The following is a 23,569-nucleotide window of genomic DNA, read 5'->3' as shown; positions in this document are numbered from 1 at the left end:
AGAGGCAGGCATGGGCAGGAGCCCTCAGGAGGAGAGGTTTTATCCCAAAGGACCGTTCAGTCGTCTGTAGCTGTCACTTTAAACCACAAGACTTTGACAGGACTGGACAGTCAACTTGTTTAAAGGAAGGAGTGAAACCACCGCTTTTTAATTTTCCTGACCTGACCATCATGACAAATTGTCATATAATTTAATATTTCACTAACACAACGCAGTGCCCACTAAATGATAATGAAATACACTATTAGAAATAGTCCCTATTGAATGAACCCTGATATAAACCTTTAGAAACATCAGTGTCACTTTCCTCATGTTAAAATGCACAATTCTATTAACATAGGAGACATACTGGTTTTTTTTAAACGCATGATAGAGTTAGCTTAAATACCTGAAATCTTTGTCTAAATAATCACATTTCTAATGTATGTATAATGTAAATAAAATCGTATAAAAATGAATCTATGTTGTATCACAAATATATGACTGAAATTTATATTAAACCAAACAGCTCTAAAATTCGGTTGAAAATTCAGTGAGTTGTGGTGATTTTAATCGTTAATAGATCTCTGGCTCCGTTGACTAATGCAGTAAGTAGCTTCCCCCGTCCCAAGATGGCGGCCGGGTTTACATATCGTTCCAATGGACAGCAGCGTCGGAGGCGGCATCTCGTGTACATATCTACGCTTTCGCACAGCGTGACGTCACATTAGGGGGGCGGTACGTGCCTGATTAAAAACAGCTAAAGCTCAGATTTGGGATGAAGTTCCACATCAGGTTAGGTTAAGATGACCAGATTTGTGAAATGAAAATCGGGGACATTCAATGCGAAGGTTAAAAATCTGCCAAAAAAACCCTGCCAAAAATAAATAAGTCAATACACAACATAGCATTTATCGCGTCCGCTGGTCTCCTTTTCTTTCCTTTTTGCCGCCTTTAGATTGTTGTTGTTGACGCTGCTGCGTTTATACGTCATACGTCTTCTCTGGGATGTGTTAAATGGCTACCATAGTAACTGGTGTTACATTAAGTTGTTACTTTGCAACTTAAAGCTGTTTCACTCTTTACTTTGGCCTCTAAAACCTGAAGACATGAAGACTGAAGACTGAGGACTTGAACATATGTGCGCCGAGTCCCAAAGCAGTTTATTGAGCCTCTGAGTTACGACTCTGCTGGTTTGTGCTGCTTTCGTGGTACTTTTTACCTGAGACTGATGACCACAGACTCTATATTTTAGTGTTCCAACATGTTTCCTGTGAAGCAGCTTTGCTCATCGACTGTCTTTGGTTTGTTCAGCTGCTTGGTGTTGGGTTGGAACTGTTCTGTCTCCTGCTCTGTATCCAGATAAAGTCACTGACTTGTTGGTTTCAAAATTTGAAGACTGAGAAAAATTGAGTGGAACCTGGTAAAGACTTAAACTCGTTCCCTCTTCCTTCCCAAGCTGATATCTAACAGCCGGAGCTGTTCTTCCTGACAGAAGTTTGGTCTTTCTTGAATCTTTTGTCTCTTTTTTTTTTTATTTAGTTTTGGCCTTAAAAAATGGAACCTGATAAAGACTTTGCCTCCTCAGATCAGCAGGAACAGCTGAGAACAGGACTGAAAGTAAACAGTGCTGTAAACTATATGCGCTGCTGATTTATCTGTAGCAGCCTGTGCAATTTGGGAAGGACTTTGGTTAAGTAACCTAGGTTAACAGTTACCAGATTAACTGCTAAACCAAATATATGTAGATGTATCTTAACGTTAATCTAATTGCTGTTTTAAAACAGCCTAATTTTACAATTTCAGGAACACCTGATAAAATTTCAAGTTGACTAGTTCTCATTCACATTTAGCTGCCCAAAGTGTTTATTTAAAACGTAATATAGGTTACAATAAGGTGACCAGATTTCTGAAATGAAAATCATTTTCATTGCAGTGGTGAAAAATCATCAAATATCATCATTATGAAATAAAAAAACAGGGACAAGTACTTTTTTGTGTAGCTTAACCAGCTTTTATTACACAAAAGGTAGAAATAATAAAAAAAATGAGTGACATTACAGTTATCTCCTCATTCATCCACCTCCACCTCAGGAGCCTGGGTAGAATAAGAGCAGAGGAGAACATGAGAAAAACATGTCATCACCTGGTAATCTCATACTAATGTTAATGTTACAGCTTCACTAATGACAGATATGAAAACAGTGTCATAATGTTAACGTTCACTGACTTTTATAACATTACTTAGGTCTTCAATTCAGAAAAACAATCATACTTACTTTAATGTTACATCACTTCACTCACACACACACTCACAGCCAAGTCTACTGCCAGTCCACAGAAAATGAATACACAACATACCATTTATCGCGGCGCTGGTCTCCTTTTCTTTCCTTTTTGTTGCCTCTAGATTGTTGTTGTTGACGCTGCTGCGTCTGTACGTCATATGGCGATGCGTTAAATGGCTACCGTAATAACTAATGTTACTTTGAGTCCTCGCGCATTTCCCCCATTCAGTGTCAAAATCGGGGTCATTTTCGGGGACAGCTTTGACCGGGGACAGGTCACCCAAAACGGGGACTGTCCCCGGAAATTGGGGACGTCTGGTCACATTAGGTTAGGTGTTTCTTTTGGATAGTTCAAATCCATAGAAAAAAAGAGAGAAGAATATAAATAACCCCCAAACCACCATGCTCCTCTGCAGATGTAGTCTGGAATGCAGCATGTGTTGCACCAGAATGTATGTATAATCTATGTACTTTTCTGCAGTAATGTTGCAGTCACAGAAGCGTAAACACGTCTTGCAGTGGGAACTGATACAACACCTCAACCATAACAGAGCCTCGTTTTTGGACTCGTTGCTGATAACAGTCTGGATGGTCCTCGTTATCTTTGGTCTGGAGCACACTGTGTTGATTATTTTCCAAAAAAGATCTGTAACTCTTCTTTGTCCAAGCACAATACACATTTCCACAGTATGACGGTTTATCCCAGGTAACTTTGAGCTCAGAGAAGTTGATGCAACCCCTGGACAATGTTAACATAAGACCTGTATTTGCCCAGAAAAGCTTGGGGTTATATCAGTTTACTCATCTGAGGAGGGTGTCCATCGTAGACTTGAGCTCTTGTCCTTTACACAGTAAAATTCCTCCAGATTCTTTGAATGGATCGGTGATATCGTGGGCTATTGGGAGAAATATCCATAATCCCTTCCAATTCATCTTTGAGGACCATTATTTTTTAAACATTTAGTTTATTTTCTCACTCATTTGTTGACAACTGGAGATCCTCTACTCATCTTTGCTACTCAAAGACTCTTTAGTGGATACTGCTTTTGTTCCAAACAGTGATTAAATTTCCCTGCTGACAGGTAATGGCTTTGCCATTTAGTGTCACACTAAAATAACAAACTGCACACTATGTTGAGATATGCCAAGATTTTAGCTAATAGCTTTGAGAATACTCTTGGTAGAACAAAGAAAATCTTACAATCTTATGCTATCAAACTGCCTTATCTTTGGTAGCTTCTTTAGATGTAGCTAAAGAAATGGGGACAAACTACACATTTCTGCATCAGGCTGCTCGTAACAAACATCCTGAAGTTACATTTAAAATTGGTTCTTTGCTAAGTTGTCCATTATGTGTAGACACAACAGGGACTCATTCTGTGAGTTGGTATTTTTTATGCTTGGGTGGTTCATAAGTCAAAACACATTCCTCAAAAAATGGTCCAAGTACAAGGACTGAACTGAGAATAAATAAGGAGCAGCCAATGTAAAAAAATAAAAAATAAAAAAAATAAACTTTGAAAGAGCTCCAGAGAGACTTGATAAATTTAGCTTAAGATCGCAATAAAAGATTAAAAGAAAGTTTAGCTTAAAAGAAGAAGAATAAGAAGAAGAGAGAGAGAGAGAGAGAGAGAGAGAGATGGCTCAAGACGGCTCAAGACTTTTACAAAGTACTGCACATGTATGCGTATAATGCAAATTTTAACAGAAAGACCCCTACTTAACCCATGGTGAATACCTATTTTAACCAGGTGCAAATTTCTACAGAAAGATGTGCCTCTTTTGTAATGTAATATAGAATGAATAGAAGCAGATTAATTTAGGAAATATTTTTAAATTTTTTAACACTTTTAAGGTAAGATTCCTTTCTTGGTAAATGAGATTCATTATACTAGCTGTTCTGTGAGGAGTACACAACCTTTAATTTGAGGTGAAGGAGCTGTCCATTCAGCACCACCAGCCGCCTCATATGGCCCGGCAGGACAAGATAGGTACAAGTTGCTCACAGAAGAAGGTAGTGAAGATGAAGAATCACTACAAGAAAAGGAAAATATGCACTTGAAAGGAACTGACGCTCATCATAAAGTAGAGGCTGAAGCATCTTGCAGGTTTGGAGCATTTGGTGGCAGCACTTCGGAAGCAGGCGGACACACGTACGGAAGACTGGTTTTCAGTCAGTGACGCTCAGCTGCAAAACAACAAGCCTCTCCTACAGCTTAATTTCCACGCTAGACCACCTTGAATTAAGGCTATACAGTTGCAGGTTTCTTTTTTGCCTTTGTGCATTTCTGCACACAACACGAGAAGCTCTGTGTCCTCATGCAAAGAAATTCGTTATGAACCCTTAAAGGTAAATGTTTCATTTCTAGTTATACGCTACTTTAATTGCTACCGTATGCGAATCGCGCTATCGATGCCAGAATGTGATGGGTGATGCCGTTTAAGGGATGCGTTATAGGTTTTAACGGGCTATTAATAGCTCCAGTACGGTGATTCTGTGCTGTCATATTTGAGAAATGTGACTCAACACCGCAGTGTGAATTTGTTTACAGTCCAAAAGCTGGCGCGGTCATGCTTTCAGGTGGTGGACTGCATGTGCACTCTGGTGTATTGATCATAGGGAGGTTTGCAAACGCAGAAAAGTGGATTATGTTCCAACACTATTCAGTGCATCCACGGAAGGGGGATGATTTTTCTCAGACGCTTGTCTGACTCAGTAAAGAAGGGTGTCAACCTGTCAGTATCAGACGTGTGTTTTGTTTTCAGCTGCAGATAATTAATAATAGCTATGGTGGTGGGGGTTGCTTCAATATGTTATATGAAGCAAAGAATGTGAGAGATTGTTTTTTATTTCGGGATGCATTTGGTCACGTTTCATCTTTAATAGACGGGGTTCCATGGAATGCACAGATTTACAATTCACAAAGCCTTTTCAAAGGATCCTAGAGGATAGAAAACCTACTGCTATTTATAGTTGAAGGGAAGGGGTGCTGAGGATTGCTGTGTCAGATTTCCTTTCTCTTTCTTTATCTGTGTGTATACCTCTTTTTAGAGAGAGCGCGTATGTCCTCCTGTCCCTATTCACACACAAAAATGAACAGATGGGTCTCAGATGAAAGGGAATTTCATCCAAATTTCAACGTTGCACCTACAGCATCACAGCCAAGCCAGGCAGGAATGCTCAGTTAATCCTGTTCTCTGTGCTTATCACACGCTCGAAAACTCAAATGAAATTCCAATTGCATTCTGACCCTTTGAGGTGTAGTGTCTTGTCACCCATTTCCCTTTCACTGCCACCCCTGTTTTGTCTTTGTGTCCACATGTCTGCTGGATGACACAGCGTAGAAGTTGGAGGCAGGGATTGTTCACACCTCTGTTCAGCCTCTTAGCATTTATCATTTACGTCCACTGTCAGCAGGTACAAGACAGAGATGCTGATGTCGTGGCCGTTCCGCCGCCTCCTCTTGGCTGGGACCTGTCTCTGTGTCTGTGGAGCCCCTGTTTATCTCCCACACTTCAACCACACACAGGACAGCTCAGCAGCAACTCCTGGGTCAACACACACCATCAATACAGACTCCATACCCTCAGATAAAGAACACGCCACCGGCTTCCCACTGAGTGTAGGTGCAGAAGGAGGGACTGGCCCACATGGAGGACCTGAGGGGATAGATTCAGTGACGCAGACAGCAAATGGGGACAGCTATGGTGGAAGATTTGGGCCAAGCAAGGCTGCTGGAGAAGCACAACGCCAAAGGAGCGAGGTAAAGAAGGTTGAGAGCTCGTCTGAGATGGCAGATCCAGACAGTAAAAAGGAGGACACACCTGTCGATGCCGAGCCTTTGAGTCCTACAGGTGGAAGAGAGCAGATGGATGTTGACATGATTACCCCTAAATGGAGTGCAGAGAGATTTTTTGCCTCCACGGCATTGACATCACAGCTCGACTCCTCATTCAGCCAAAAGAATAATGATGGTGGGGCAGACAGGACAATCCAGAATGAAGACCCAGAGACAAGCTTTCCATCTTTCACAGACCCTCTACATCCCTACACTTCCATCTGGACCCAGAAACTAACCTCCCACACAACCACCCCTCCCTTGATGTTTGCCACCTCTCGGACCTCCACACCTCTGACAATTTGGGGCCATGCTGGAGCTACAACATCCTCTCTGTCAGATCCTATTTTGCCTGACATTGCACCAAACCTGATGCCCAGAGAGGATGGCCTGGAAAGTTTGTGGACCGAGGCAGCAAGACCAGTTGGAGGTAAGCCTGAAAAGTTAGAGGTGCATAACAAAACCTAAGGGGAATAAGGATATGCACAACATTTATCGGGGTGAAACCTTTCTGACTCTTTTATCGGTCTTTAATGGCAAAGCTGCAAAATCTCAGAATGCTTTTGGATCAGAGCAAGGTAAAGCTCTGCAACCACTGTCACCCAAGCTTTATTTTCCAGCTTGCTGGAATTTTGCAGAGCTCCAGGAGGCTTCATTAAAAAACGTGGCAGAAATGAAAACGACATGTCTAGCGGCAGAGATTGCCTTTGATGATTGGCAAAGAAGGCTGCCTGCTTTTCCACGCTCCACTTTGAACCCCAGCTGGGACCAGTGGCAGTCTAATTACTTTCTATTCCTGACTCGAGTTAGAAAAGAGAGAACATCACAACAGCCAGGAGAGGGCTGGTGGCAGGGTTTGTTATACAAGTCTTTAGAGGATTCAACACCCACCTCTTTCTATCTATATACCCCCTAACCTCCTCTCCTTCTTCCCCACCTTTCACACTCTCTCATCCAGGCTTTTGTAGAGAGCCAGGCAGGTCATTATTCAGCAAGTCAGGAGAGGGAAATGGATTAAAGCAATCTGTCTGAGCCAATATGTGTCCATATGGGGATTGGCTATTTGATGAGGCTTTCTCCAAATCGGAAATGAAGCTGACAAAGTGCCTCGATTCCCAAAATGGTATTACGTAAAAAGGATAGTGGCCCGCATAGGCATTTTTCAACCGACTTTAGAGATGCTTTGGAATAAAGCCAATGCAGTAACAGTTTCTCTTGTGAGAAAACCTCTGTACTCGTCTATTCTCCAGAGAGAAGACTCTTTTCAAGCCGTTTGATTTGCACTCTCTCTGAGCCTCATGCAATTTTGACTCTGAGCAAGTGCAAGTATTTCTAATGAGTAAGCTGCACGCAAAAAAGTCTCTGTTTTAATTATTCCTGCTCTCCAGTGGAAAACATACATTTTTCATTTCAACTGCAAGAGGACTTGAGATGGCAAGATCCTCACTTGCCATCATTTCTTTGCCCCAGTTTTGTCACATTAGTGAATCTAGCAGGCTCTAGTGGTATTTCACAGAATGTTCCAATCTGCCCTTTGAAAATTGAATTCTCATGCTGCATATGGTGACCTGTGTTGCATCTCTGTGCTTGTGTTGACCCAAACTCCAGCAGACACAGCCGTCCCGCTGTCTGATAATGAAGCTACAGAGGCCACCATGTCATCAGAGGCTCTCCCTCTCATCTTTGAGCCTTTTGAGGATGTCACAGCTGAGGAGGGAGCAGTCGCAGCAGTTGCGGTGGCGGTCACTCAGGTGCCAGGCAGCACCCAGCCTCCTGTTGCCATAGCGACCGGAGGGCTGCCTCTGTCAGAGGTGGACCTGGACCAGCTGGTCACAGATGAGACTGACAGCAATGGTCCCTCACACAACCTTCACATTCTCGTGCCAGACTGGACGTCACCTTGGCAGACATCCGGTGCCGAGCTCCTAGAGCCAATCAGTGCTGCAGGTCCATCTGTATCACAGCGGCAAGTTGAAACTCAGCCAATGGATCGTTCAGAGAAAGGTGACAGTGAGGATCTGGTAGTATGGATGAATGAATCTCAAAGTTAACATGATCCTATATGGAATCATGACCAACATGCCTAACACTTACCATAATAAGGACCATAATACTAAATAGTAATACTATTCACCATACTACAGAGTGCAAGAAAACCTTTTGCTTATTGTTTTTGCATTGTGCTGCATAACTTCAAGATTAGCAAATAACCATTTCTGATGTATATGTAGCCCTGTGCAAACATTTTGAGCCACCCCTTATTTCTTTATATTTAGTTTTCAAGAAGCTGAACTTTCTTGCAATCTTTTTAACCCTTTAAGGTCCGTACTGAGAAGAAGCAAAGGAAAAATGTGTCTTTGCATTTTTTCATTTCCCTGGAGCAATAATAAGAACAACCCATGCAAGGTCTTTTAAACATTAGCTGCTTTTTCAGTTGTTTTCAGTATTATCCCTGCACCTGACTATTTTCACAGGAATATGTTTTCTTTTCCTGCCCTTTAACACTGACCAAAGACTCATTTAAGTATTAAAAAGGCAGTTAACTCAAGGGATGAACCAGTGTGTGTCTACACATTAAGGACAACTTAGTAAAGAACCAATTTTAAATCACATCTTTTGCCTGTTGCAAAGACATGTAATTTGTTCCCATTTCTTATGTCGCACCTATGAAAAATGCACAAGATAACCCAGTTTGACAAAAAATAAGCAAAGAGTAAACTTGTGATGCCTCTGAACCTTCAGTTGATCCAACAACCATTCACTCAAGCCTCATCAGAAATGGTTTCCATGGAAGGGTGGCTGTCAAGAAGCCATTCTTAAGGAAGGGAAACAGGGAGAAAAGGCTGAGGTATGACAGAAGAACTATTCTTGAAAACTACTTATAGAAATTGTCAAGAAAGGTTCTCTAAGAAAGTTCAGATTGTGTTGAAAAATAAAGACTATTTAGACTATTTAGACTAAATATTGACCTTCAAGCACATTACAATTGTACAAACTCTGTTTTTTTTGCCTCAGATACTGTATTTCTATTCATGTTTGCACATTTTTCAAGAAATTTCTTCCCCCTTTTCTCTGCAATATATTGTATAAAGAATTACAGGGCGGCTTTTTTGCACAGCATTATACAAACATTTTTAAAAACAGTTTCTGTTTCCCTCACCTGTGACTCAGGGTGAACGTAGCATTCATTCTACATGAGACTAAACGTTTGTTGTGATAGGTGACAAATTGTCCCTGCAAATACGTCTTTCACACATACTGACCTGAGCACTACACAGACATAGAGAAAATACAGATATCCCACTTAACAGTGTGACAGAAATTCAAATTACTGTAGGTCATAGGATGTAGTTATAGATACACTGTATTACTCCTCCTGCTTACTCCTTATCCTATATGATCTTTAACACATAGATGCCCTGAGGACATCAAGCCTTGTAGAAAACGTGCCCTCGACTGGCCCCTCATTCTCATCCCTCCAGCATGCTATGGCTACAGTATCCATGGCAACCCATCAGCTCCCGCACAAATCCAGATCAGGGTTAGAGGAGATGGAGTCTGAGGGTAAGACGGTCTTTTACACCACTTGCGGAACAACACATCTTTTCTCATGTGTGATTAACAACAATAACATTTTTGGGAAGAGTCCCACTTAAACCCAAAAATAGATGCCCCATACTCTGTATCTGCAGAGCAAATAAAGTTTTCCTTCCTTTCCACAGAGGAGCCAGATGAGGATGAGGACGATGAGAACTCAGAGGAATCGGTGGAAGAAGAGAGTGAAGAAAATCTGACAGAAAATCCTGTGAGATGCTCAACACAGCCATCGTACAGTCTAATCCCTCCTCCTCCTGTCTGGGTTCAACGCAACCAGGGCCTGAGTATGAGCACATGATAACATCTATTCAATACAACATTGCAGTCCTTATGTATGCTGCCCAGCTAAATCTAATCCCCTTTTCTTTTAGTGCGCAGCTGGGTAGAGCTGATCAGAGAAAAGGTAAGACTGCCCCCTGTTGTACAAAAACACACACACATATATATCTATATATATATAGATCTATATATAGCTCATACTTTCCATGAAAAATACAGTAGAATAATAGAAATCCTGTTGGTCATCTACATTAAAGGTTTCTTTAGGTCATTTCTTTTCATCCATGGAAATTTAATTTATTAGACTTCATGTAAGCGAACATAGTTATAATTCTACTGTGCTTTAACTTCTGTGTCTTCACCTTCGGCAGGCCGGTTATGTGTCTGGCATGTTGGCCCCTGTAGGCATCGGTATTACAGGGGCCCTGCTGATCGTCGGTGCCCTCTACAGCATTAGGATGATTCACCGCAAAAGGAAGAACAGCTTTAAACATCAGAGGAGGAAGGTCAGGCAGCCAGAGGTCAATATCCTAATCATGCATTATTCCAGCTCAGTCTCAATCTATCAAATGGTTCACACTGTCACTCACTGTGGGTCTCAAAAGCATCAAGTTCAACATTAAGTTTATGTTTCCTCCAACAGCAACCACGGGAACCCAGCACCAGCCGTCAGGACCAAGCCATGCTGCTGGCTGACAGCTCTGAGGATGAATTCTGAGGTCGGCTTTCTGGTTTTCTCTTTTTGGTGGCCCTCATGAAATGGAGGCCTGGAGAAAAAAATCCCCATCACTATGACAACTGCATCTCTAATAACCCTATCCTGCCTGGCTATGACTAATCTGATCCAGAGAAAGTATCAGAGTGGAGGGTACAGTTTGCAAAGGCTGCACACAGATCAGCTTTATACCAACCCCCCTTTGTAAGAGTGAGCACTTTTCTAAATGTTGTCACGTGATGCTAGCTTGGCAGGGCAGTCGGGAGAGTGAGAACCAATAGGTTTTCTGTCAATTAATAACACACACAAGTGACAAAGGAAAGACGTAACATTATAGATGTTAATAATACATAGTCAGCTATTATATTTAGTTTGAAGTTATTCGTACTCTTTCTTTGTCATTTGTAAATAACTTCTTGACCACTTTTGCATGTTTCTGATCATTATCCAGTGCTGCCCCACACCAAGTGTTTGGGGATTGGGCCTTTGCACCCCACTCTTGGGGAAAAGGATCTCTCCTTGATCAGCAGCCAGCCAACAGACATAAGCCTTATGCTTGGCTGCTACAATGGCTGCCTTGAAATGTTGGAATCAGAATTGCTCACATTTACTTGGACGGCTTTGATGTTGATCTTTGAACCTTGAGTGTTCCTTAGAAAAACAGGACTGCTGAAAACACCAGAATAATTTGGCATTTGGCAGCAATGACCCATTCATCAAGACAATAATCTGAGATATACTGCTGAAGTGGTCAGGAAAGTGGTGATGGAGAAAAATATGAAGATTTTGGAGTGCCGCTGTCACAGTCCAGACCTAAATTTCACCCTAAATCTGAAAGGCCAAAGTGATGGGTAGGTCAACAGCCAACCTCAAAGGCCTAACAATATGGCAGATATAGGTGTAGTCTCAATATCCAAGTGGAGACTTTCACATACCTACTATTTGAATATGATAGTAAATAAATGCTTTGCTGGATATTACAGTGAAATCGTATGATTAATCTTTAATTATTTTTATAGGAATGACATTCAGAGTTCAAATTCGTCACTAACATTTTTAAATCTTGTTTCTTGATCGATTTTGAGCCACAACAAACTTTTTTGTCAACTCTTAAATGAACTAATAATCTAAAATTATCATCAGTATGAATAATTTTAGGCTAACGTGTATATAGCATTTGAATAAAGCTGACTTGAATTTAGATTTAGGCAAACTAGTGTAAATAGTTTTTTCTTGCAGGACACTGAATATATTCAAAGGAGTAATTTTGGGAAATACCCTTCTTTGCTTTTATTTATTTATTTTTATATATATGTGAGTTGGAGCAAAATATCAGTAGCTTTATTCTAGCTCCCCAGGCAGCTAGCATAAAGACAGGGAGCTATGCTAGCAGCTATCACAACGTGTCAAAAGCTATCAAAATAGGCACAATCTACTAAAAATAACGACCTCCCTTTATTTATTTTTTCCTCCATCGGTACAATTTAAAAAAATAAAAAACGGAATAGGCCTTTTGGTGTGGTATGTGTGGGACACCATTAAGGCTGGAGTTAGCACTGGTTACATTGCATCTTATAAATTAGCATTACAGCTAACTTCACATTTAACTGATTTAATTGTGATATTAGGCTTTCCATCTTCCTAAAGATGTGAATCAGCTCTTTAACCCCCCCCCCCTAAATGCTATAATCCTTCAAACTAAGATATCAACACCCTTTAAAAACTGTTCCATATGATTCAATTGAACTAATGATTGGTTTAAATGTAAAATTAATGGAAATGCAAATGTTTTATTCAGTCTTTTGTCCATAGAAGTTGTTGTGAAACACATACAAAATACCATCATCCTATAAAAGTATGTAACATAAAACATATTCTGATGTACAATATAACTCTGATATGAACTCATTTCCACTTGCAATCTTACTTTTTTCTAAGTGCATGAGCTAAGTCTAATTTTTTTTTTTTAATGAATGATGCGCTTCTGTTGGCAGGAAAGACACGCACTGAGGACAGTGAAGCAAAGGTTCCTAGTTTTCACAAGTCACCAATTTTAAGAATAAAAACTTGTACAAATGTGTGTTGTGTGTGCTAATCTGCCGTCAACAAGCGCAGATAAAGGATAAGTTTGTTCAACAGTTTTTTTGTCCCTGAATGCCACATAATTCAGAAACAATGAGTTGTAGTCGGATTAAGTTTTTGACTTTTGGAGAGATGATTAAAGATTTTTATTTTAAAACAAAGGAGAATCTTCTTCTTTCTGGACCAGCAGAAAAGAAGATTCATATTAAATAACTTCTTTTCAAGAAGCAAAGACCATTTCTAGTCATTTGTGGCCAATGTTGCATCAAGGTGTCTTCTGTTTAAAAAAAATTAATGTTATCCGTCACTTCTTCACCCATCTGACATGCTTACTTTACAAATGCCTGTCTATACGCAATAATACTGTTAAGGTGAGTGTGATTTAAAACAGTGGACACTTCTCCTGGTCTCTTTGTGTAGACATTAAACAGACTGTGATCAAATAAACTGTCAATCTGGATGTCTAATTTTGACTCTTTCTTATGATACATCATAAGTGTAAATTGTTCTCTTTTTTTTAATCCACTCCAAACAGCAGACACAACAACCCAGTTTTACAGCATAAAAAGAAAAAGAAAAAAAAACAAAACAAATAATTTATTTCTGTGTTATTTTTCCACATTAAATAAAAGCTCTCTGACATTTCCAGATCAAAATCAAGAGATGGGACGGGGTAGAGGGACAGAGGGACACAGACATGCAAAAAAAACCCAACCTTTTGCTCTCCCTTTTTCCCGCTTGGCGGAGGCGGTGCTCCCCACCCCAGAAAGACTGCAGAAAGCCCCTGTGGTGAGGTTGGTTGTGTTGTGGGAGCATTTTGTGGCACTGCCAATAGAAATCTGAGTGATGCGCCAGTTTCTGCAGGGAATTTATAAGTCCTAAATGTAGGATGGCAGTTGCCCTAGGTGAGGATAACACAGCCGACATCCAGGATGAGGAAATAAACTTCTTCTGACATCTGTGAACACTGAACTGACATGTCAGGGTGAAACTGATTCAAACTGCAGAGGAGTCGTCGCTCTAGAAAAGTGGGTGACATACACAACACCACAAGCCATGGCTATGAACCGATGACAAAGCCCTTCAGTCTGTGATCTTAATGGAGCCGCTTTGCTCCCTGTGTCCGACTGTAATGCCCATAAACCTCATGGAACTGCCAGTTTCACAGGACACTGACAAAAAAATCTAAAACATCTGCTCTCACTGACAACTGGTTCGAAAGAGCGAGATAGGTTGAGAAATGAAGCTAAATCTTCCTCTCATCAGTGGTCAGCATTTAAAAAAAAAAAAAAAAACCCAGAAAGACCTGAACAGTGAGAGAACACAGAGGGAAGGAGGAAAATGTGTTCAACACAGGGACAGAAGATTAAAAGCTCCAGAATGAACCAGGTAGAATTTGAACAGGGTCATAATAAAAAGAAAAGAAAAAAAATAAATCTAAATAGAGTCTGACGAGCAGCAAAGATACCAGTTGGTGTTCAGGGTTTAGACTGTTTTCATTTGCTCATCGGTCTCATCACACATCTGGATGGGTTAAAGTAGCACAGAAATTAAAGATAAAAAAAAAAAAAAAAAAACGCTCTGATAAATCAACCCAAGTCGGCCCCAACCCAACACATGAATTACAAAAAGAAAAAAGACTCTCATATATAATCAATGACTAGAACACAAAAAAAAAGGGGAAAAGAAGTATCTGATCCATTGCTCCAAACGCACGCAGAAACTTACATCGACGGGGTGGCAGCTCTGTTAGCGTCCTCTTTCTCTTCCAGGCCGTGGCTCCGAGCATGAAACATACCAGCTGAAAGCTGAAGGCCGACATAACCTCACAGCACGCGTACAGCGCTTGTAGTGTCATCCATCCTAAAACTATGATGGCTCCCGGTTAATGGGAACATTTGTTTTGTTGAGAATTCATGTCGCAGGTTTTCAGTAGTGTGGCACGGCGGTGCCTTGCAGTGCTTCGAATATTGGGAGACAAAAGCTCGACAAAGTCCAACCACACGATCTGGGGTGTAACAACGAGGTGGAATTTGCACCGACGACCTGCAACGCGTTGGGTTTTCTCATTCGCCATCAAATTCCACTTACTTTCCCTTGGACTGCCAATCTCTTTCCTGCCATGACTACAACCTTGAGCCGTTGGTTGATCCTGAAACACTAAAATTCCTTCCTTGCAGTTAACAAGTCCTGTTGTCCTTAACGGACCAGAACAAACACTCGGATTTTCCTCTGAAAGGAGAGAAAATGGGAGTCAAATAGAACAGACCCACACCACCGTCAGAACAGAAGAACACACGGGCGGACACATTCACATTTACTCATACACACTGCAGCAATTTTCATAGAAGTGCATCTGACTTTTGTTCATTTTTTAAACCGAAAATAAAGAAATAAGAAAAAAAAAAAGAAAAGAAAAGAAAAAAAGAAGCAGCTAAAGCAATTTTCCAATTGGTGCGTACTGGAACATCCGAGTGCGCGCGAGGCGAGCTCCGGGGGGGAGACTCAGAACGTTAGCGAGGTTGGTTGTGTATTGAGTTAGGTAAGCGCACCAGGAAGTGCACCGAGGACTCAGCTGCCCATGAGCAGCACGAGGTCACACAGGTGTAGAGGACACAGATGTACAGAAACTGAAAGCAAGCGCAAGAAAAATTCATAATCTGCTCAGGATTCTTCTCGAGTTTCCTTTTTTCTTTTATATCAAGAGATAAACACACACACACACACGCACACACACAGCATACTCAAACAGGAATCCAGCATATTTAACACTTTTGCCTGGAGGCGGACCAGAGAGCACCGTCAGTGGTGATGGATTCAGTGGCACTCGCATCGCACAGGATTGGACTGATGGTGTGAATGAGCAAACACGGAAGGCTTGGAGAGATGTGAACACACCATCGTTGGCAAGGAGTCTCTTTAAAAGACGACAGCTTCTCCTTTTCTTGTGGGGGGGGGGGGGGGGGGGGCGGTGCAGAGGCTGGCAGTGCATTTGATGAAAATAAGATCCGATGTGGAAAAACAGGAAAAAACTCATCAACCCCTCAACCACACCCTGAAAGGGTTTAATGAGGAGAGATTTAATGAAAGACACAGCAGAAGGGGGGGGCAGATCCACAATGTGGGCAAAGTTAGGCGATAATGGAGTGATTGGTTTCGATCAGCTGCTCCCGCCACACTGAGGGGGTTCCACTCAGACGGGGGGGGGGGTTAGGTTAGTCGATCCACGCGCTCTTACTCCCGCGCTCGCATTAAAACACACGCATGCACACCTTTTACACTTTTCAGTCCTGGGGGCTGAGGCGGGTGGCGGCGGACAGAATGGGACACACAATCAAACAAAGGGCAAAGCAAGCCAGCGCAGTCACACCGTCCAAAAACAGAAAAAAACAACATGAGGCGGTACAAACACACATACAGTCATACTATAGCCCCCCCTCCCAACTAACAAGCTTTAAAAAAGGAACACAAAAATAAACTCCACAAATATTTTCTTCCCAGTCGGTGTTTGCGGCCGCACTTCCTGCGTGTTGGTTGTTGTTTTTCTCCAAGTCTGTTCTGTCCTGTTCTGCAGGATGCAGCTGCTGTGGTGCCTTGTCCTCTTGGGTTCGGATGCGCACCCTCGCATCTCACGTCAGGGTCATCCCGGAGACCGCCCTCGCCACCCCCCCACCCCCTCATCGTCACTCAAAGAATCAGGAGCCCCCCTTTCCGTGAAAGCGTCTGACGGCGTTTCGCTCTATTTCTGCCTAAACGACAGTTGTTCAGAGGTCAGGGAGAAAACGACGGCGTGTGCCTGTGTCTATGCAAACCTACGTGCACACTCCTCACGTCTGAACACAGGTGTGTGTGTGTGTGTGTGTGTGTGCACACTCCTCACGTCTGAACACAAGTGTGTGTGTGTGTGTGTGTGAGTATAAGAGCAAAATGACCAGGGCAGAGCTGAGGCTGTTGAGCTGATAGTGTCAGAGGTGAACAGCTCCTGCTGTCCCGACCTCCCCCCCCCCCCCCCCCCGTCCCTTCTGCTTTCCTCTAGCGGAGCCACAGTTTGAGCCGCAGCGCGTCCACTCCGTTCAGGTAGTATCTGAACAGCCGCTTGTCTCTGACAAAACCCAAGTTCTCGTACAGCTTCAGGGCCGATTTGTTGGTGATCTCCGTCTCCAGCACAACCTGGGGGGGGAGGGGGGAGGTTTAAAGTGAGATGGGTTTTGTACAAGATCAGAAATAACATGTAAAGCCAACAATGTATCTTCAAGGCACAACAGACATCCTATAATTCCAGAGCAATCTCTTTCTGAAGATTGAGCGCTAATATTATAAGCATGTTTTAGACAGATCCATGGCTTTATTTTTGGCGAGTTCAAGGAAGTTCAGATATGCAGTTAGGGGCAGCTTTAGTGCAGCCGTCCTTCAGTCAGAATGCTGCTGGCTTGACTCATTCTGCATGTGGCCTAATCAAATAAATGGGGCAAAGCAACAAGACTAAAGTGGTGCAAAGTAAGGGCACCACCTGCTCAAACATCCCATAGCAAATAAGTTTAACTGGCAACCCGTCAGTAATGTGATTAGGAGAAGAATTCAGGGGTTTCATCATCTGCGATTCATTATATCATTAAAAAGACTCTCTGTGGACGAGAGACGAGGCTGACAAGAAAGACCTCGGGACATTAAAAACCAACACGGTTCTGTAGAAGGGGGATCAGGGACCATCGGAAAAAAAAAAAGGTGTCAGAAAACCCTGACACCTCCTCAGAGTTAAAGCTTGTTTAAGTTCGGCAGCGGCGAAGTGGAAAAACTGTGCCGAGGTGTGACGAATCCGAAAATCTAGTTAGTTTTGGGAATCGTGACCTCGAGATCCTCTGGGCTGAAAGAGAGGAGGGACCATGCAGCTGGTTTTTTCTCAAATCAGCACACAGTTTAAACACGAGCATCTGTGATGGTTAGGGGGGGGGGCACTGTAAATGTTGATGACATTTTCATGGAATGAAAAACACAAGGGGGTATTTGAACTGCTGAGCTGCTGAAATGTTGTGTCGTTAAAGGAAGAATCGATGCAACGAGGCGGGGAATATGCCTCGTCTCGGGCTTTTTCTAACATGAAGCCGGCTTCAAACGCAAGATAAGTACGTACCAGGTTACAAAAAAAACCAGAGAGGTGGCTGAAACAGCAGCTTTAGGAGTGCTGGCAATCAAACTAAAGCTCCAGCGAAGGACAGGGGAGGAAAACTGAACCCTGATATAATGTACACAGCTTTCCCGAAGTGTAGTTTTATTAAGCAACATTAACTTAGGACAGCGAATGTGCAAAAACATTCTGGATGCGTTCTGTTTGAGTTACCTCATCACAGTCCCCCTCCACCATGGCATAGATGGCCTTTTTCACCAGATTAGTACCTGAAACAAAAGAGCCACAAAGTCAACAGAAGAAGTCGGCGCCTTCAGCTGAGAAACTAAGCAGCACTTCTTTAAAAATAGCTTTCGTTTCCTCTCGTTTCTGCCTCGGTGCCTGATAATAAGCTACGAATTGCTTATCTACATGGTGTATTTATATAATGAGATCATGGTTTCATAGACGGCCCCCAAAAAAAGGCTGCGTCCCTCAACCTGGCTGCAGGGACCTGTTATTAGGACATTAGAACTTTGCGAGAGCTCACCGATGCTTTTCCTTCTGTGTTTCGAGTCCACGGCCAACATGGCGATGTAGCCACGACGAAACATCTTCTTATGCATGTCAAGCTTACATACGATAGCTCCGACACACTCCTGCTCCACCATGGCCTGTGACGTACAAACAAAACCAACAGTTAAGTCCTTCCAGTGTCAGCGAGGGTGGCTGCAGAAAGTCTAGCAACAGTCCCCGTCATCCTGCCGGATCTGAGATGACCTCTGACCTTTACATTTCATCGTACTTCCTCTTATGGCATTCCAGAACAGCTGGGACAGGGAAGTTTACAACCTCGAGGCTCAAGGGATACACAAAGCACTCCCTAAGTGGACATAGGAGGCTCAAAATGGGACCGTCTACTTGAAGCACATCAGAGTGTTTTCTAATGTCTCCATGCTCCAACAGAGCTGCATGCAGATGACTGACCCAGAGACTGATATCACTGAGAACACAGAATTAGTTGCACTTTTGACAGCTAACAAAAAGGTGGGGTTGGTGACAGTTAACTGCAGAAAAACAAAAGCCGGGTGCTGCTTGTGTGTTTATCACCGCCAGATATGAGCACTGTGTCTGACTGCCTGGGAGTCCCACTGACAGCTGATAAAGAGCAGTGGGCATGCAGCCACGCCCAGCTCCAACAGAGTTACGCAACCCAAAGCACACTTTTTCAAAGTTGGCGATCCAAGTTAAAGATAGGTTGAAGGTCATTTGATCCCATTCTGAGATGGGTTTCAGTGTTGTACTCACCAGAAAGCAAAGCTGCGGCCAGTTGTGGATGAAGTACCTGTACGTGTAAATTGAATAAGGCTCAGACAAGTCCTTGGTGATCAGTCTCATGATCCACGGCATCTGCAGCTCGGACTCGTAGCGGACATAGCGGATGTCGTGGCTCTCCCCCTCCGCCCGGCCGGGGGAGCTGCTCAAATCGAGCCGGGCCAGCTCGGCGACCGGCGGCTGGTGCTGCGGGTCACCGCGGCTCTCCTCACCGCCGGGCCCGTCAGCGTCCGATTGCTCGTCGCCCGGCGGTCTCGGGGGCTGCGTGCGATCAAACTCTTTACCCCCTCCGTGGGCCGCTTCAGTTCTCGTGAAAGCCGGCATCCCGTTCACGCTGTTGCTAATCAAAGGTGAGTGACTGCCGTTTTTGGAGAAGGGGCCGTGGCCTTCGTGCTGGCAGTGGTGCTCATTATTGTTTGTAGCGGCCGCAGCCCCATCACTGCTGCCGCTGCTGTCACAGTTGTCCACGGACGATCTGAGATTGTCAGATAGGCTTCCTGCGTGCTGATGGCTGTCAGAGTCCTCTGAGGGGCTGGCCAAGCCGTTCAGCTGCTGCTGCTCTCGGGCTTGCATTTTGAGGTGCAGCGCCGCCGGGCTAGCTCGCGCTAGCATGTTTTTCTGCTTCTTCTTGACCGACCTTTTGACCTCGCTTACCGGCTGCGACTTCTTCCCCGTACCGTCGGACAAACAGTCCTCCCCGTGGCAGGTCGGTTCTCCGTCTTCCACAGCCGGCTCCGCTCTCCCAGCCCCGGAGAAAGGAGGAATTTCAACCGGGGATGCAGGCAGTGCGCTACTAGGCCCAGGCGGCACTGTGGCCATCCCACTGCATTAAGGTGGAGATTCACGCTTGGGAATCGTTGACCACAATTTCATCAACGAAGCGAGGGGATATACAGTCAATATAAAAAACAAGTTGCCGAATATCGCATTAATCCGAGGGCTTTTCGAGGCGGTAACGTATCCGCTGGCGACGTTTGTCACTGCTTTCTCCTCGATTTCCCTACTGCCGCAAAGTGTCGCCGCCGCAACGCCATTACGACAGAAAGACACGTTTTACGGCAGTAGAGAAACGCGTGATGGTTGAAGTTTTTCAGATTAATGTAATTAATCGCTGTATTCCACTGATATTCTAATGAAAGGGGATTTCCCCCCATGACGTTTCTATTTTTATTTTTATTATTTGTTTATCGGTATTTTGTACTCGAATGCATCATGAGCGATCACATCTAAGGACAAGAACATACAGAGCAAACATGCCGGGGAGGGTTTTCATGAGAAAAATGCCAGAAAGACAAGGCAGTAAAACTAACATTTTAAAGCGGAGTCACGTTTAAGGGGATATGTTTTACTTTATACAAGCTATATAGACTCTTCGTAGAAAATTGCGTACGTATTATAATTTCTACCGATGTCATTGATTAAGTCGTACCCAAAGGGTCATAGAGCACATTCTTGCACAGTGACCCTTCTACTTTCCCACCAGCAGAGGGCGCCAAGCGGAGCCCTTTCCTTTCGTAACAACAATGCTGCAGTCTCTCCAGGAGATGTCGCTATTAGATCGGATTGAAGCGTCACCCAGCAGTGTGACTAAATTACTTCCCATGCTTTCAAATGAACAGTGATATTCAGCCACTTCCACTCCACCATTCTCAGGATTATATAGTGCATGTGGTCTTCAACCTTCACGCCATCATCAGCTGTTGCTATGGAGAGTTGGACAAAGGGCTCCATCTCCTCTTCATCTCTGATTTGTTCACAGAGGCCATAATAAAACAACAATCTTGCATTACTCCAGCTGCTGTTCTTGTCCAGGCGTTCGTGTATATTTTGGGGAGTTTTTATTTTGGTAACTATATTATATGGCCTCTAATAAATCTTCCCAGATGCTCCAGACCATTGTAGCTTTTTTTTGTGTGTGTTTAAAGATAGAATCAATTACCATGTGGACAATATTACAGATTATATATTTATTTGGCTCTTTGTCAAAGCAGCAAAATATGTTTTCCACCTGCATATGTAAAGGAAATCATTCATCTCAAGGTGTTCTGCACTGGATTTAACCCTCTAACACAATAACACATAATTGTCTTGGAGTTTATTTGCAGTATGACCAAGTTTATCCTGGGTGGCAGTGTTGCTCTATCATGTCCTCGAGCCGTGGACATATGCTGTCATCTGTGTAATCTGAGGTGATTCACTATTTGGCAATGGAACTGTGAGATCTTTCAGGTCCAATAGCAAAGCCACATACCCATATGCACATGACACAAAAGGTCTAACAGGAAAAACTCTTCTATGGAGAGACATATCAATGCTGATGCCTCTTTCCAATTATAATAATATGTAAAAAAAATGTACAGAAATACAAGTCACATTTTGTTTGGCAATATACATTAGTAGGGAAGAGGGCTGTGAGATAGAATGGGTGAGAGATGGCTCTTTTAAAACTAAGCCTTAAGGCTGAGAAGTCTCAGAAGAGCTGGAATCAGACATGCACAATCAGTTCCCCTCTTCAAATCTCCTTTCCAGGCCTATCTACTTGAACAGGCTTCTCTTAATTACTTTCTCTATCACTTAGAGAGCTGTGCCTGGGACTAGGAGCAGAAGTGCCTTGCCAGAGACATTTGGCTGGTTTTAGCCCATATTTATTCAGGCCTATCTTCTTTCTCACAAGCCTGTCCCATACCTTCCTCTGCCACTCCACTGCCCCCCTCCCCTCCTGTTTTCATTATATACTGCTCTTGTCTCTCCACACTCTCCCCGTCCTGTCGCTACTCTCTTCCAAATATCTCCGGGGCATCAGTTGCGTCATGTGACTGGTGTGCTTGTGATTACAACAGTTGGCAGGCATATTGATTTTTGAGGAAGAATCTAAAATACCTTGAAAAGCGACAATATGTCAAGAAGTATGAGGTCAGTATGGAGCTCAGAAGCACGTGAGGAAATGGAGAGGACAGGGTAAGGACAAACAGGCTGACACTGAAACTCAAGTTCCCTTCTCCATCAGGTCTCTTTTTGTCTGTCTGAACCGGTCTCAGAGGCTGGAGGCCAAGCTTTGGATCTCCACCCCTCCCACCTCTCTCCTACTCCTGCCCGTCACATTGGCCTGCTCCCCTCACTCCGCTCACTTCCCTGTGCTCCTTCTTCTTTTTTTTTCCTTTTTTGTTGTCTGGCGTCTGGTCCACTAGAGCTGTATTTAATTAGTTTCTGCCGGGTTAATTAGGGACTAAAGTTAGGGGGTTGGACCAGAACAAAAGCGGGTCAGGCTGGACGGATGCAGGTGCTCCGGAGTGGTTGCCAGATTCCAGCGTTCAGATTAAGATGGTTGGAAACTGTCTGGAGAAGTGAGCGAATAAGCCACCAGTAAATGGCAGGGGAGGAGGTATTTTTTCAAACACATATGGGATGGCAGCTCCTTATAAACTCAAGCTGGCACCGCTGCTCTTATTATGTGATGAATTTCAACAGCTTTTCTTTGCATTTTCTACAAGAACCCATCCTCACAGTCATTCGATTTGAGCTTGCTTTCATGCTTTCCCCTCTCATATTGCACTGGCAAACATCACAGGGTAGGTCTGATAAACTGTGATGTGATGTGATGTGTGATGCGAGTGATGTCTTTGCCAGTCTGCTTCCTTCTTGCCATACAAGGTGCTGTGTTGTACGTTCTCATTCATATCGCTCCCAGCACTTAGAGCCTTTTTTCATCTACGAGTGGCAGATATACCCTTCCCATTTGCTTTGTTGTCTTGCTGTGAAGACAGAAAAAATATGTGAGCGATCCAGACAAGTGAAGTATACATAAAATGGGTGACTGCAGCCTGTGAAGTGTGCATCACTTGCACAAATGAAGTGATCACATAAGTGAAATGCTGCTGCCCTTTGAAGATTACTTCTCTGTTTTGTACATATTTTCAGCAAACAGAAAGTGTGTGTGCTTTGAGGCAGACCAAGCATGGAACTTGGATTACGGAGAAGAGAAAGAGCTAAAGGAGGCACAATTTGACCTTTTTATCCATTCTGTGGAGATGAGGAGGGACCAGATGATATGATATATCGGAGGAGAGGAGAAAGGAAAGAAGAAGAAGAGGAAACTCTGGCATGACTGGAGCCCCCTCAGTGCGTGAGGGTCCTAGGGCCCTTTAGACAGGCGCCAGCCCAGCAGGGAACAAGAGACAATCACACAGCACCAGATTCAATGCGCAGAGATGGAGGGATGGAGGGAGATGAGGAGACGCAGCAAGTACGGCTGAGGGGGAGCGAGTGGTGGGACAGAGAGGATACAAGGAGGAGAGTGGAAAGGCCCAGGTAGGATAGAAAAAGCGTTCAATCAAGGAGTGGAAAAGAGGCG

General features: G+C 43.4%; 2 protein-coding genes across 4 annotated transcripts; one reads left to right on the top strand and one right to left on the bottom strand.

The window, feature by feature from the left end:
• Positions 1-4,210: 4,210 nt before the first annotated feature.
• LOC140267101 (uncharacterized) lies at positions 4,211-13,463 on the top strand. 3 transcript variants are annotated; one of them, XM_072362275.1, is made up of 8 exons: positions 4,211-4,617; positions 5,683-6,536; positions 7,715-8,110; positions 9,521-9,670; positions 9,829-9,987; positions 10,075-10,106; positions 10,354-10,488; positions 10,626-13,463. In XM_072362275.1, exons 2-8 carry the CDS (start codon positions 5,699-5,701, stop codon positions 10,698-10,700), a joined length of 1,785 nt encoding a protein of 594 aa, XP_072218376.1. In that variant the 5' UTR covers positions 4,211-4,617; positions 5,683-5,698; the 3' UTR covers positions 10,701-13,463. The 3 variants fall into 3 exon arrangements, with proteins under 3 accessions (XP_072218376.1, XP_072218375.1, XP_072218374.1); XM_072362274.1 differs by having other exon boundaries at positions 4,212-4,617; positions 5,686-6,536; positions 10,354-10,503; XM_072362273.1 differs by having other exon boundaries at positions 4,212-4,617; positions 10,354-10,503.
• On the bottom strand, positions 13,358-20,252 carry naa30 (N-alpha-acetyltransferase 30, NatC catalytic subunit). Its single transcript, XM_072362281.1, has 4 exons — positions 19,192-20,252; positions 18,434-18,557; positions 18,118-18,173; positions 13,358-16,949 (listed from the first exon to the last, which is right to left on the bottom strand). The coding sequence occupies exons 1-4, from the start codon at positions 20,035-20,037 to the stop codon at positions 16,812-16,814; spliced, it is 1,164 nt and encodes a 387-aa protein (XP_072218382.1). The 5' UTR covers positions 20,038-20,252; the 3' UTR covers positions 13,358-16,811.
• Positions 20,253-23,569: the final 3,317 nt, after the last annotated feature.

This window comes from Leuresthes tenuis, unplaced genomic scaffold (assembly GCF_036924035.1).
Source record: "Leuresthes tenuis unplaced genomic scaffold, fLeuTen1.0.hap1 SCAF_13, whole genome shotgun sequence".
Classification (NCBI taxonomy): domain Eukaryota; kingdom Metazoa; phylum Chordata; class Actinopteri; order Atheriniformes; family Atherinopsidae; genus Leuresthes; species Leuresthes tenuis.
The sequence above is the reverse complement of the archived record's forward strand: the minus strand, read 5'-3'. Positions and strand labels throughout refer to the sequence as shown.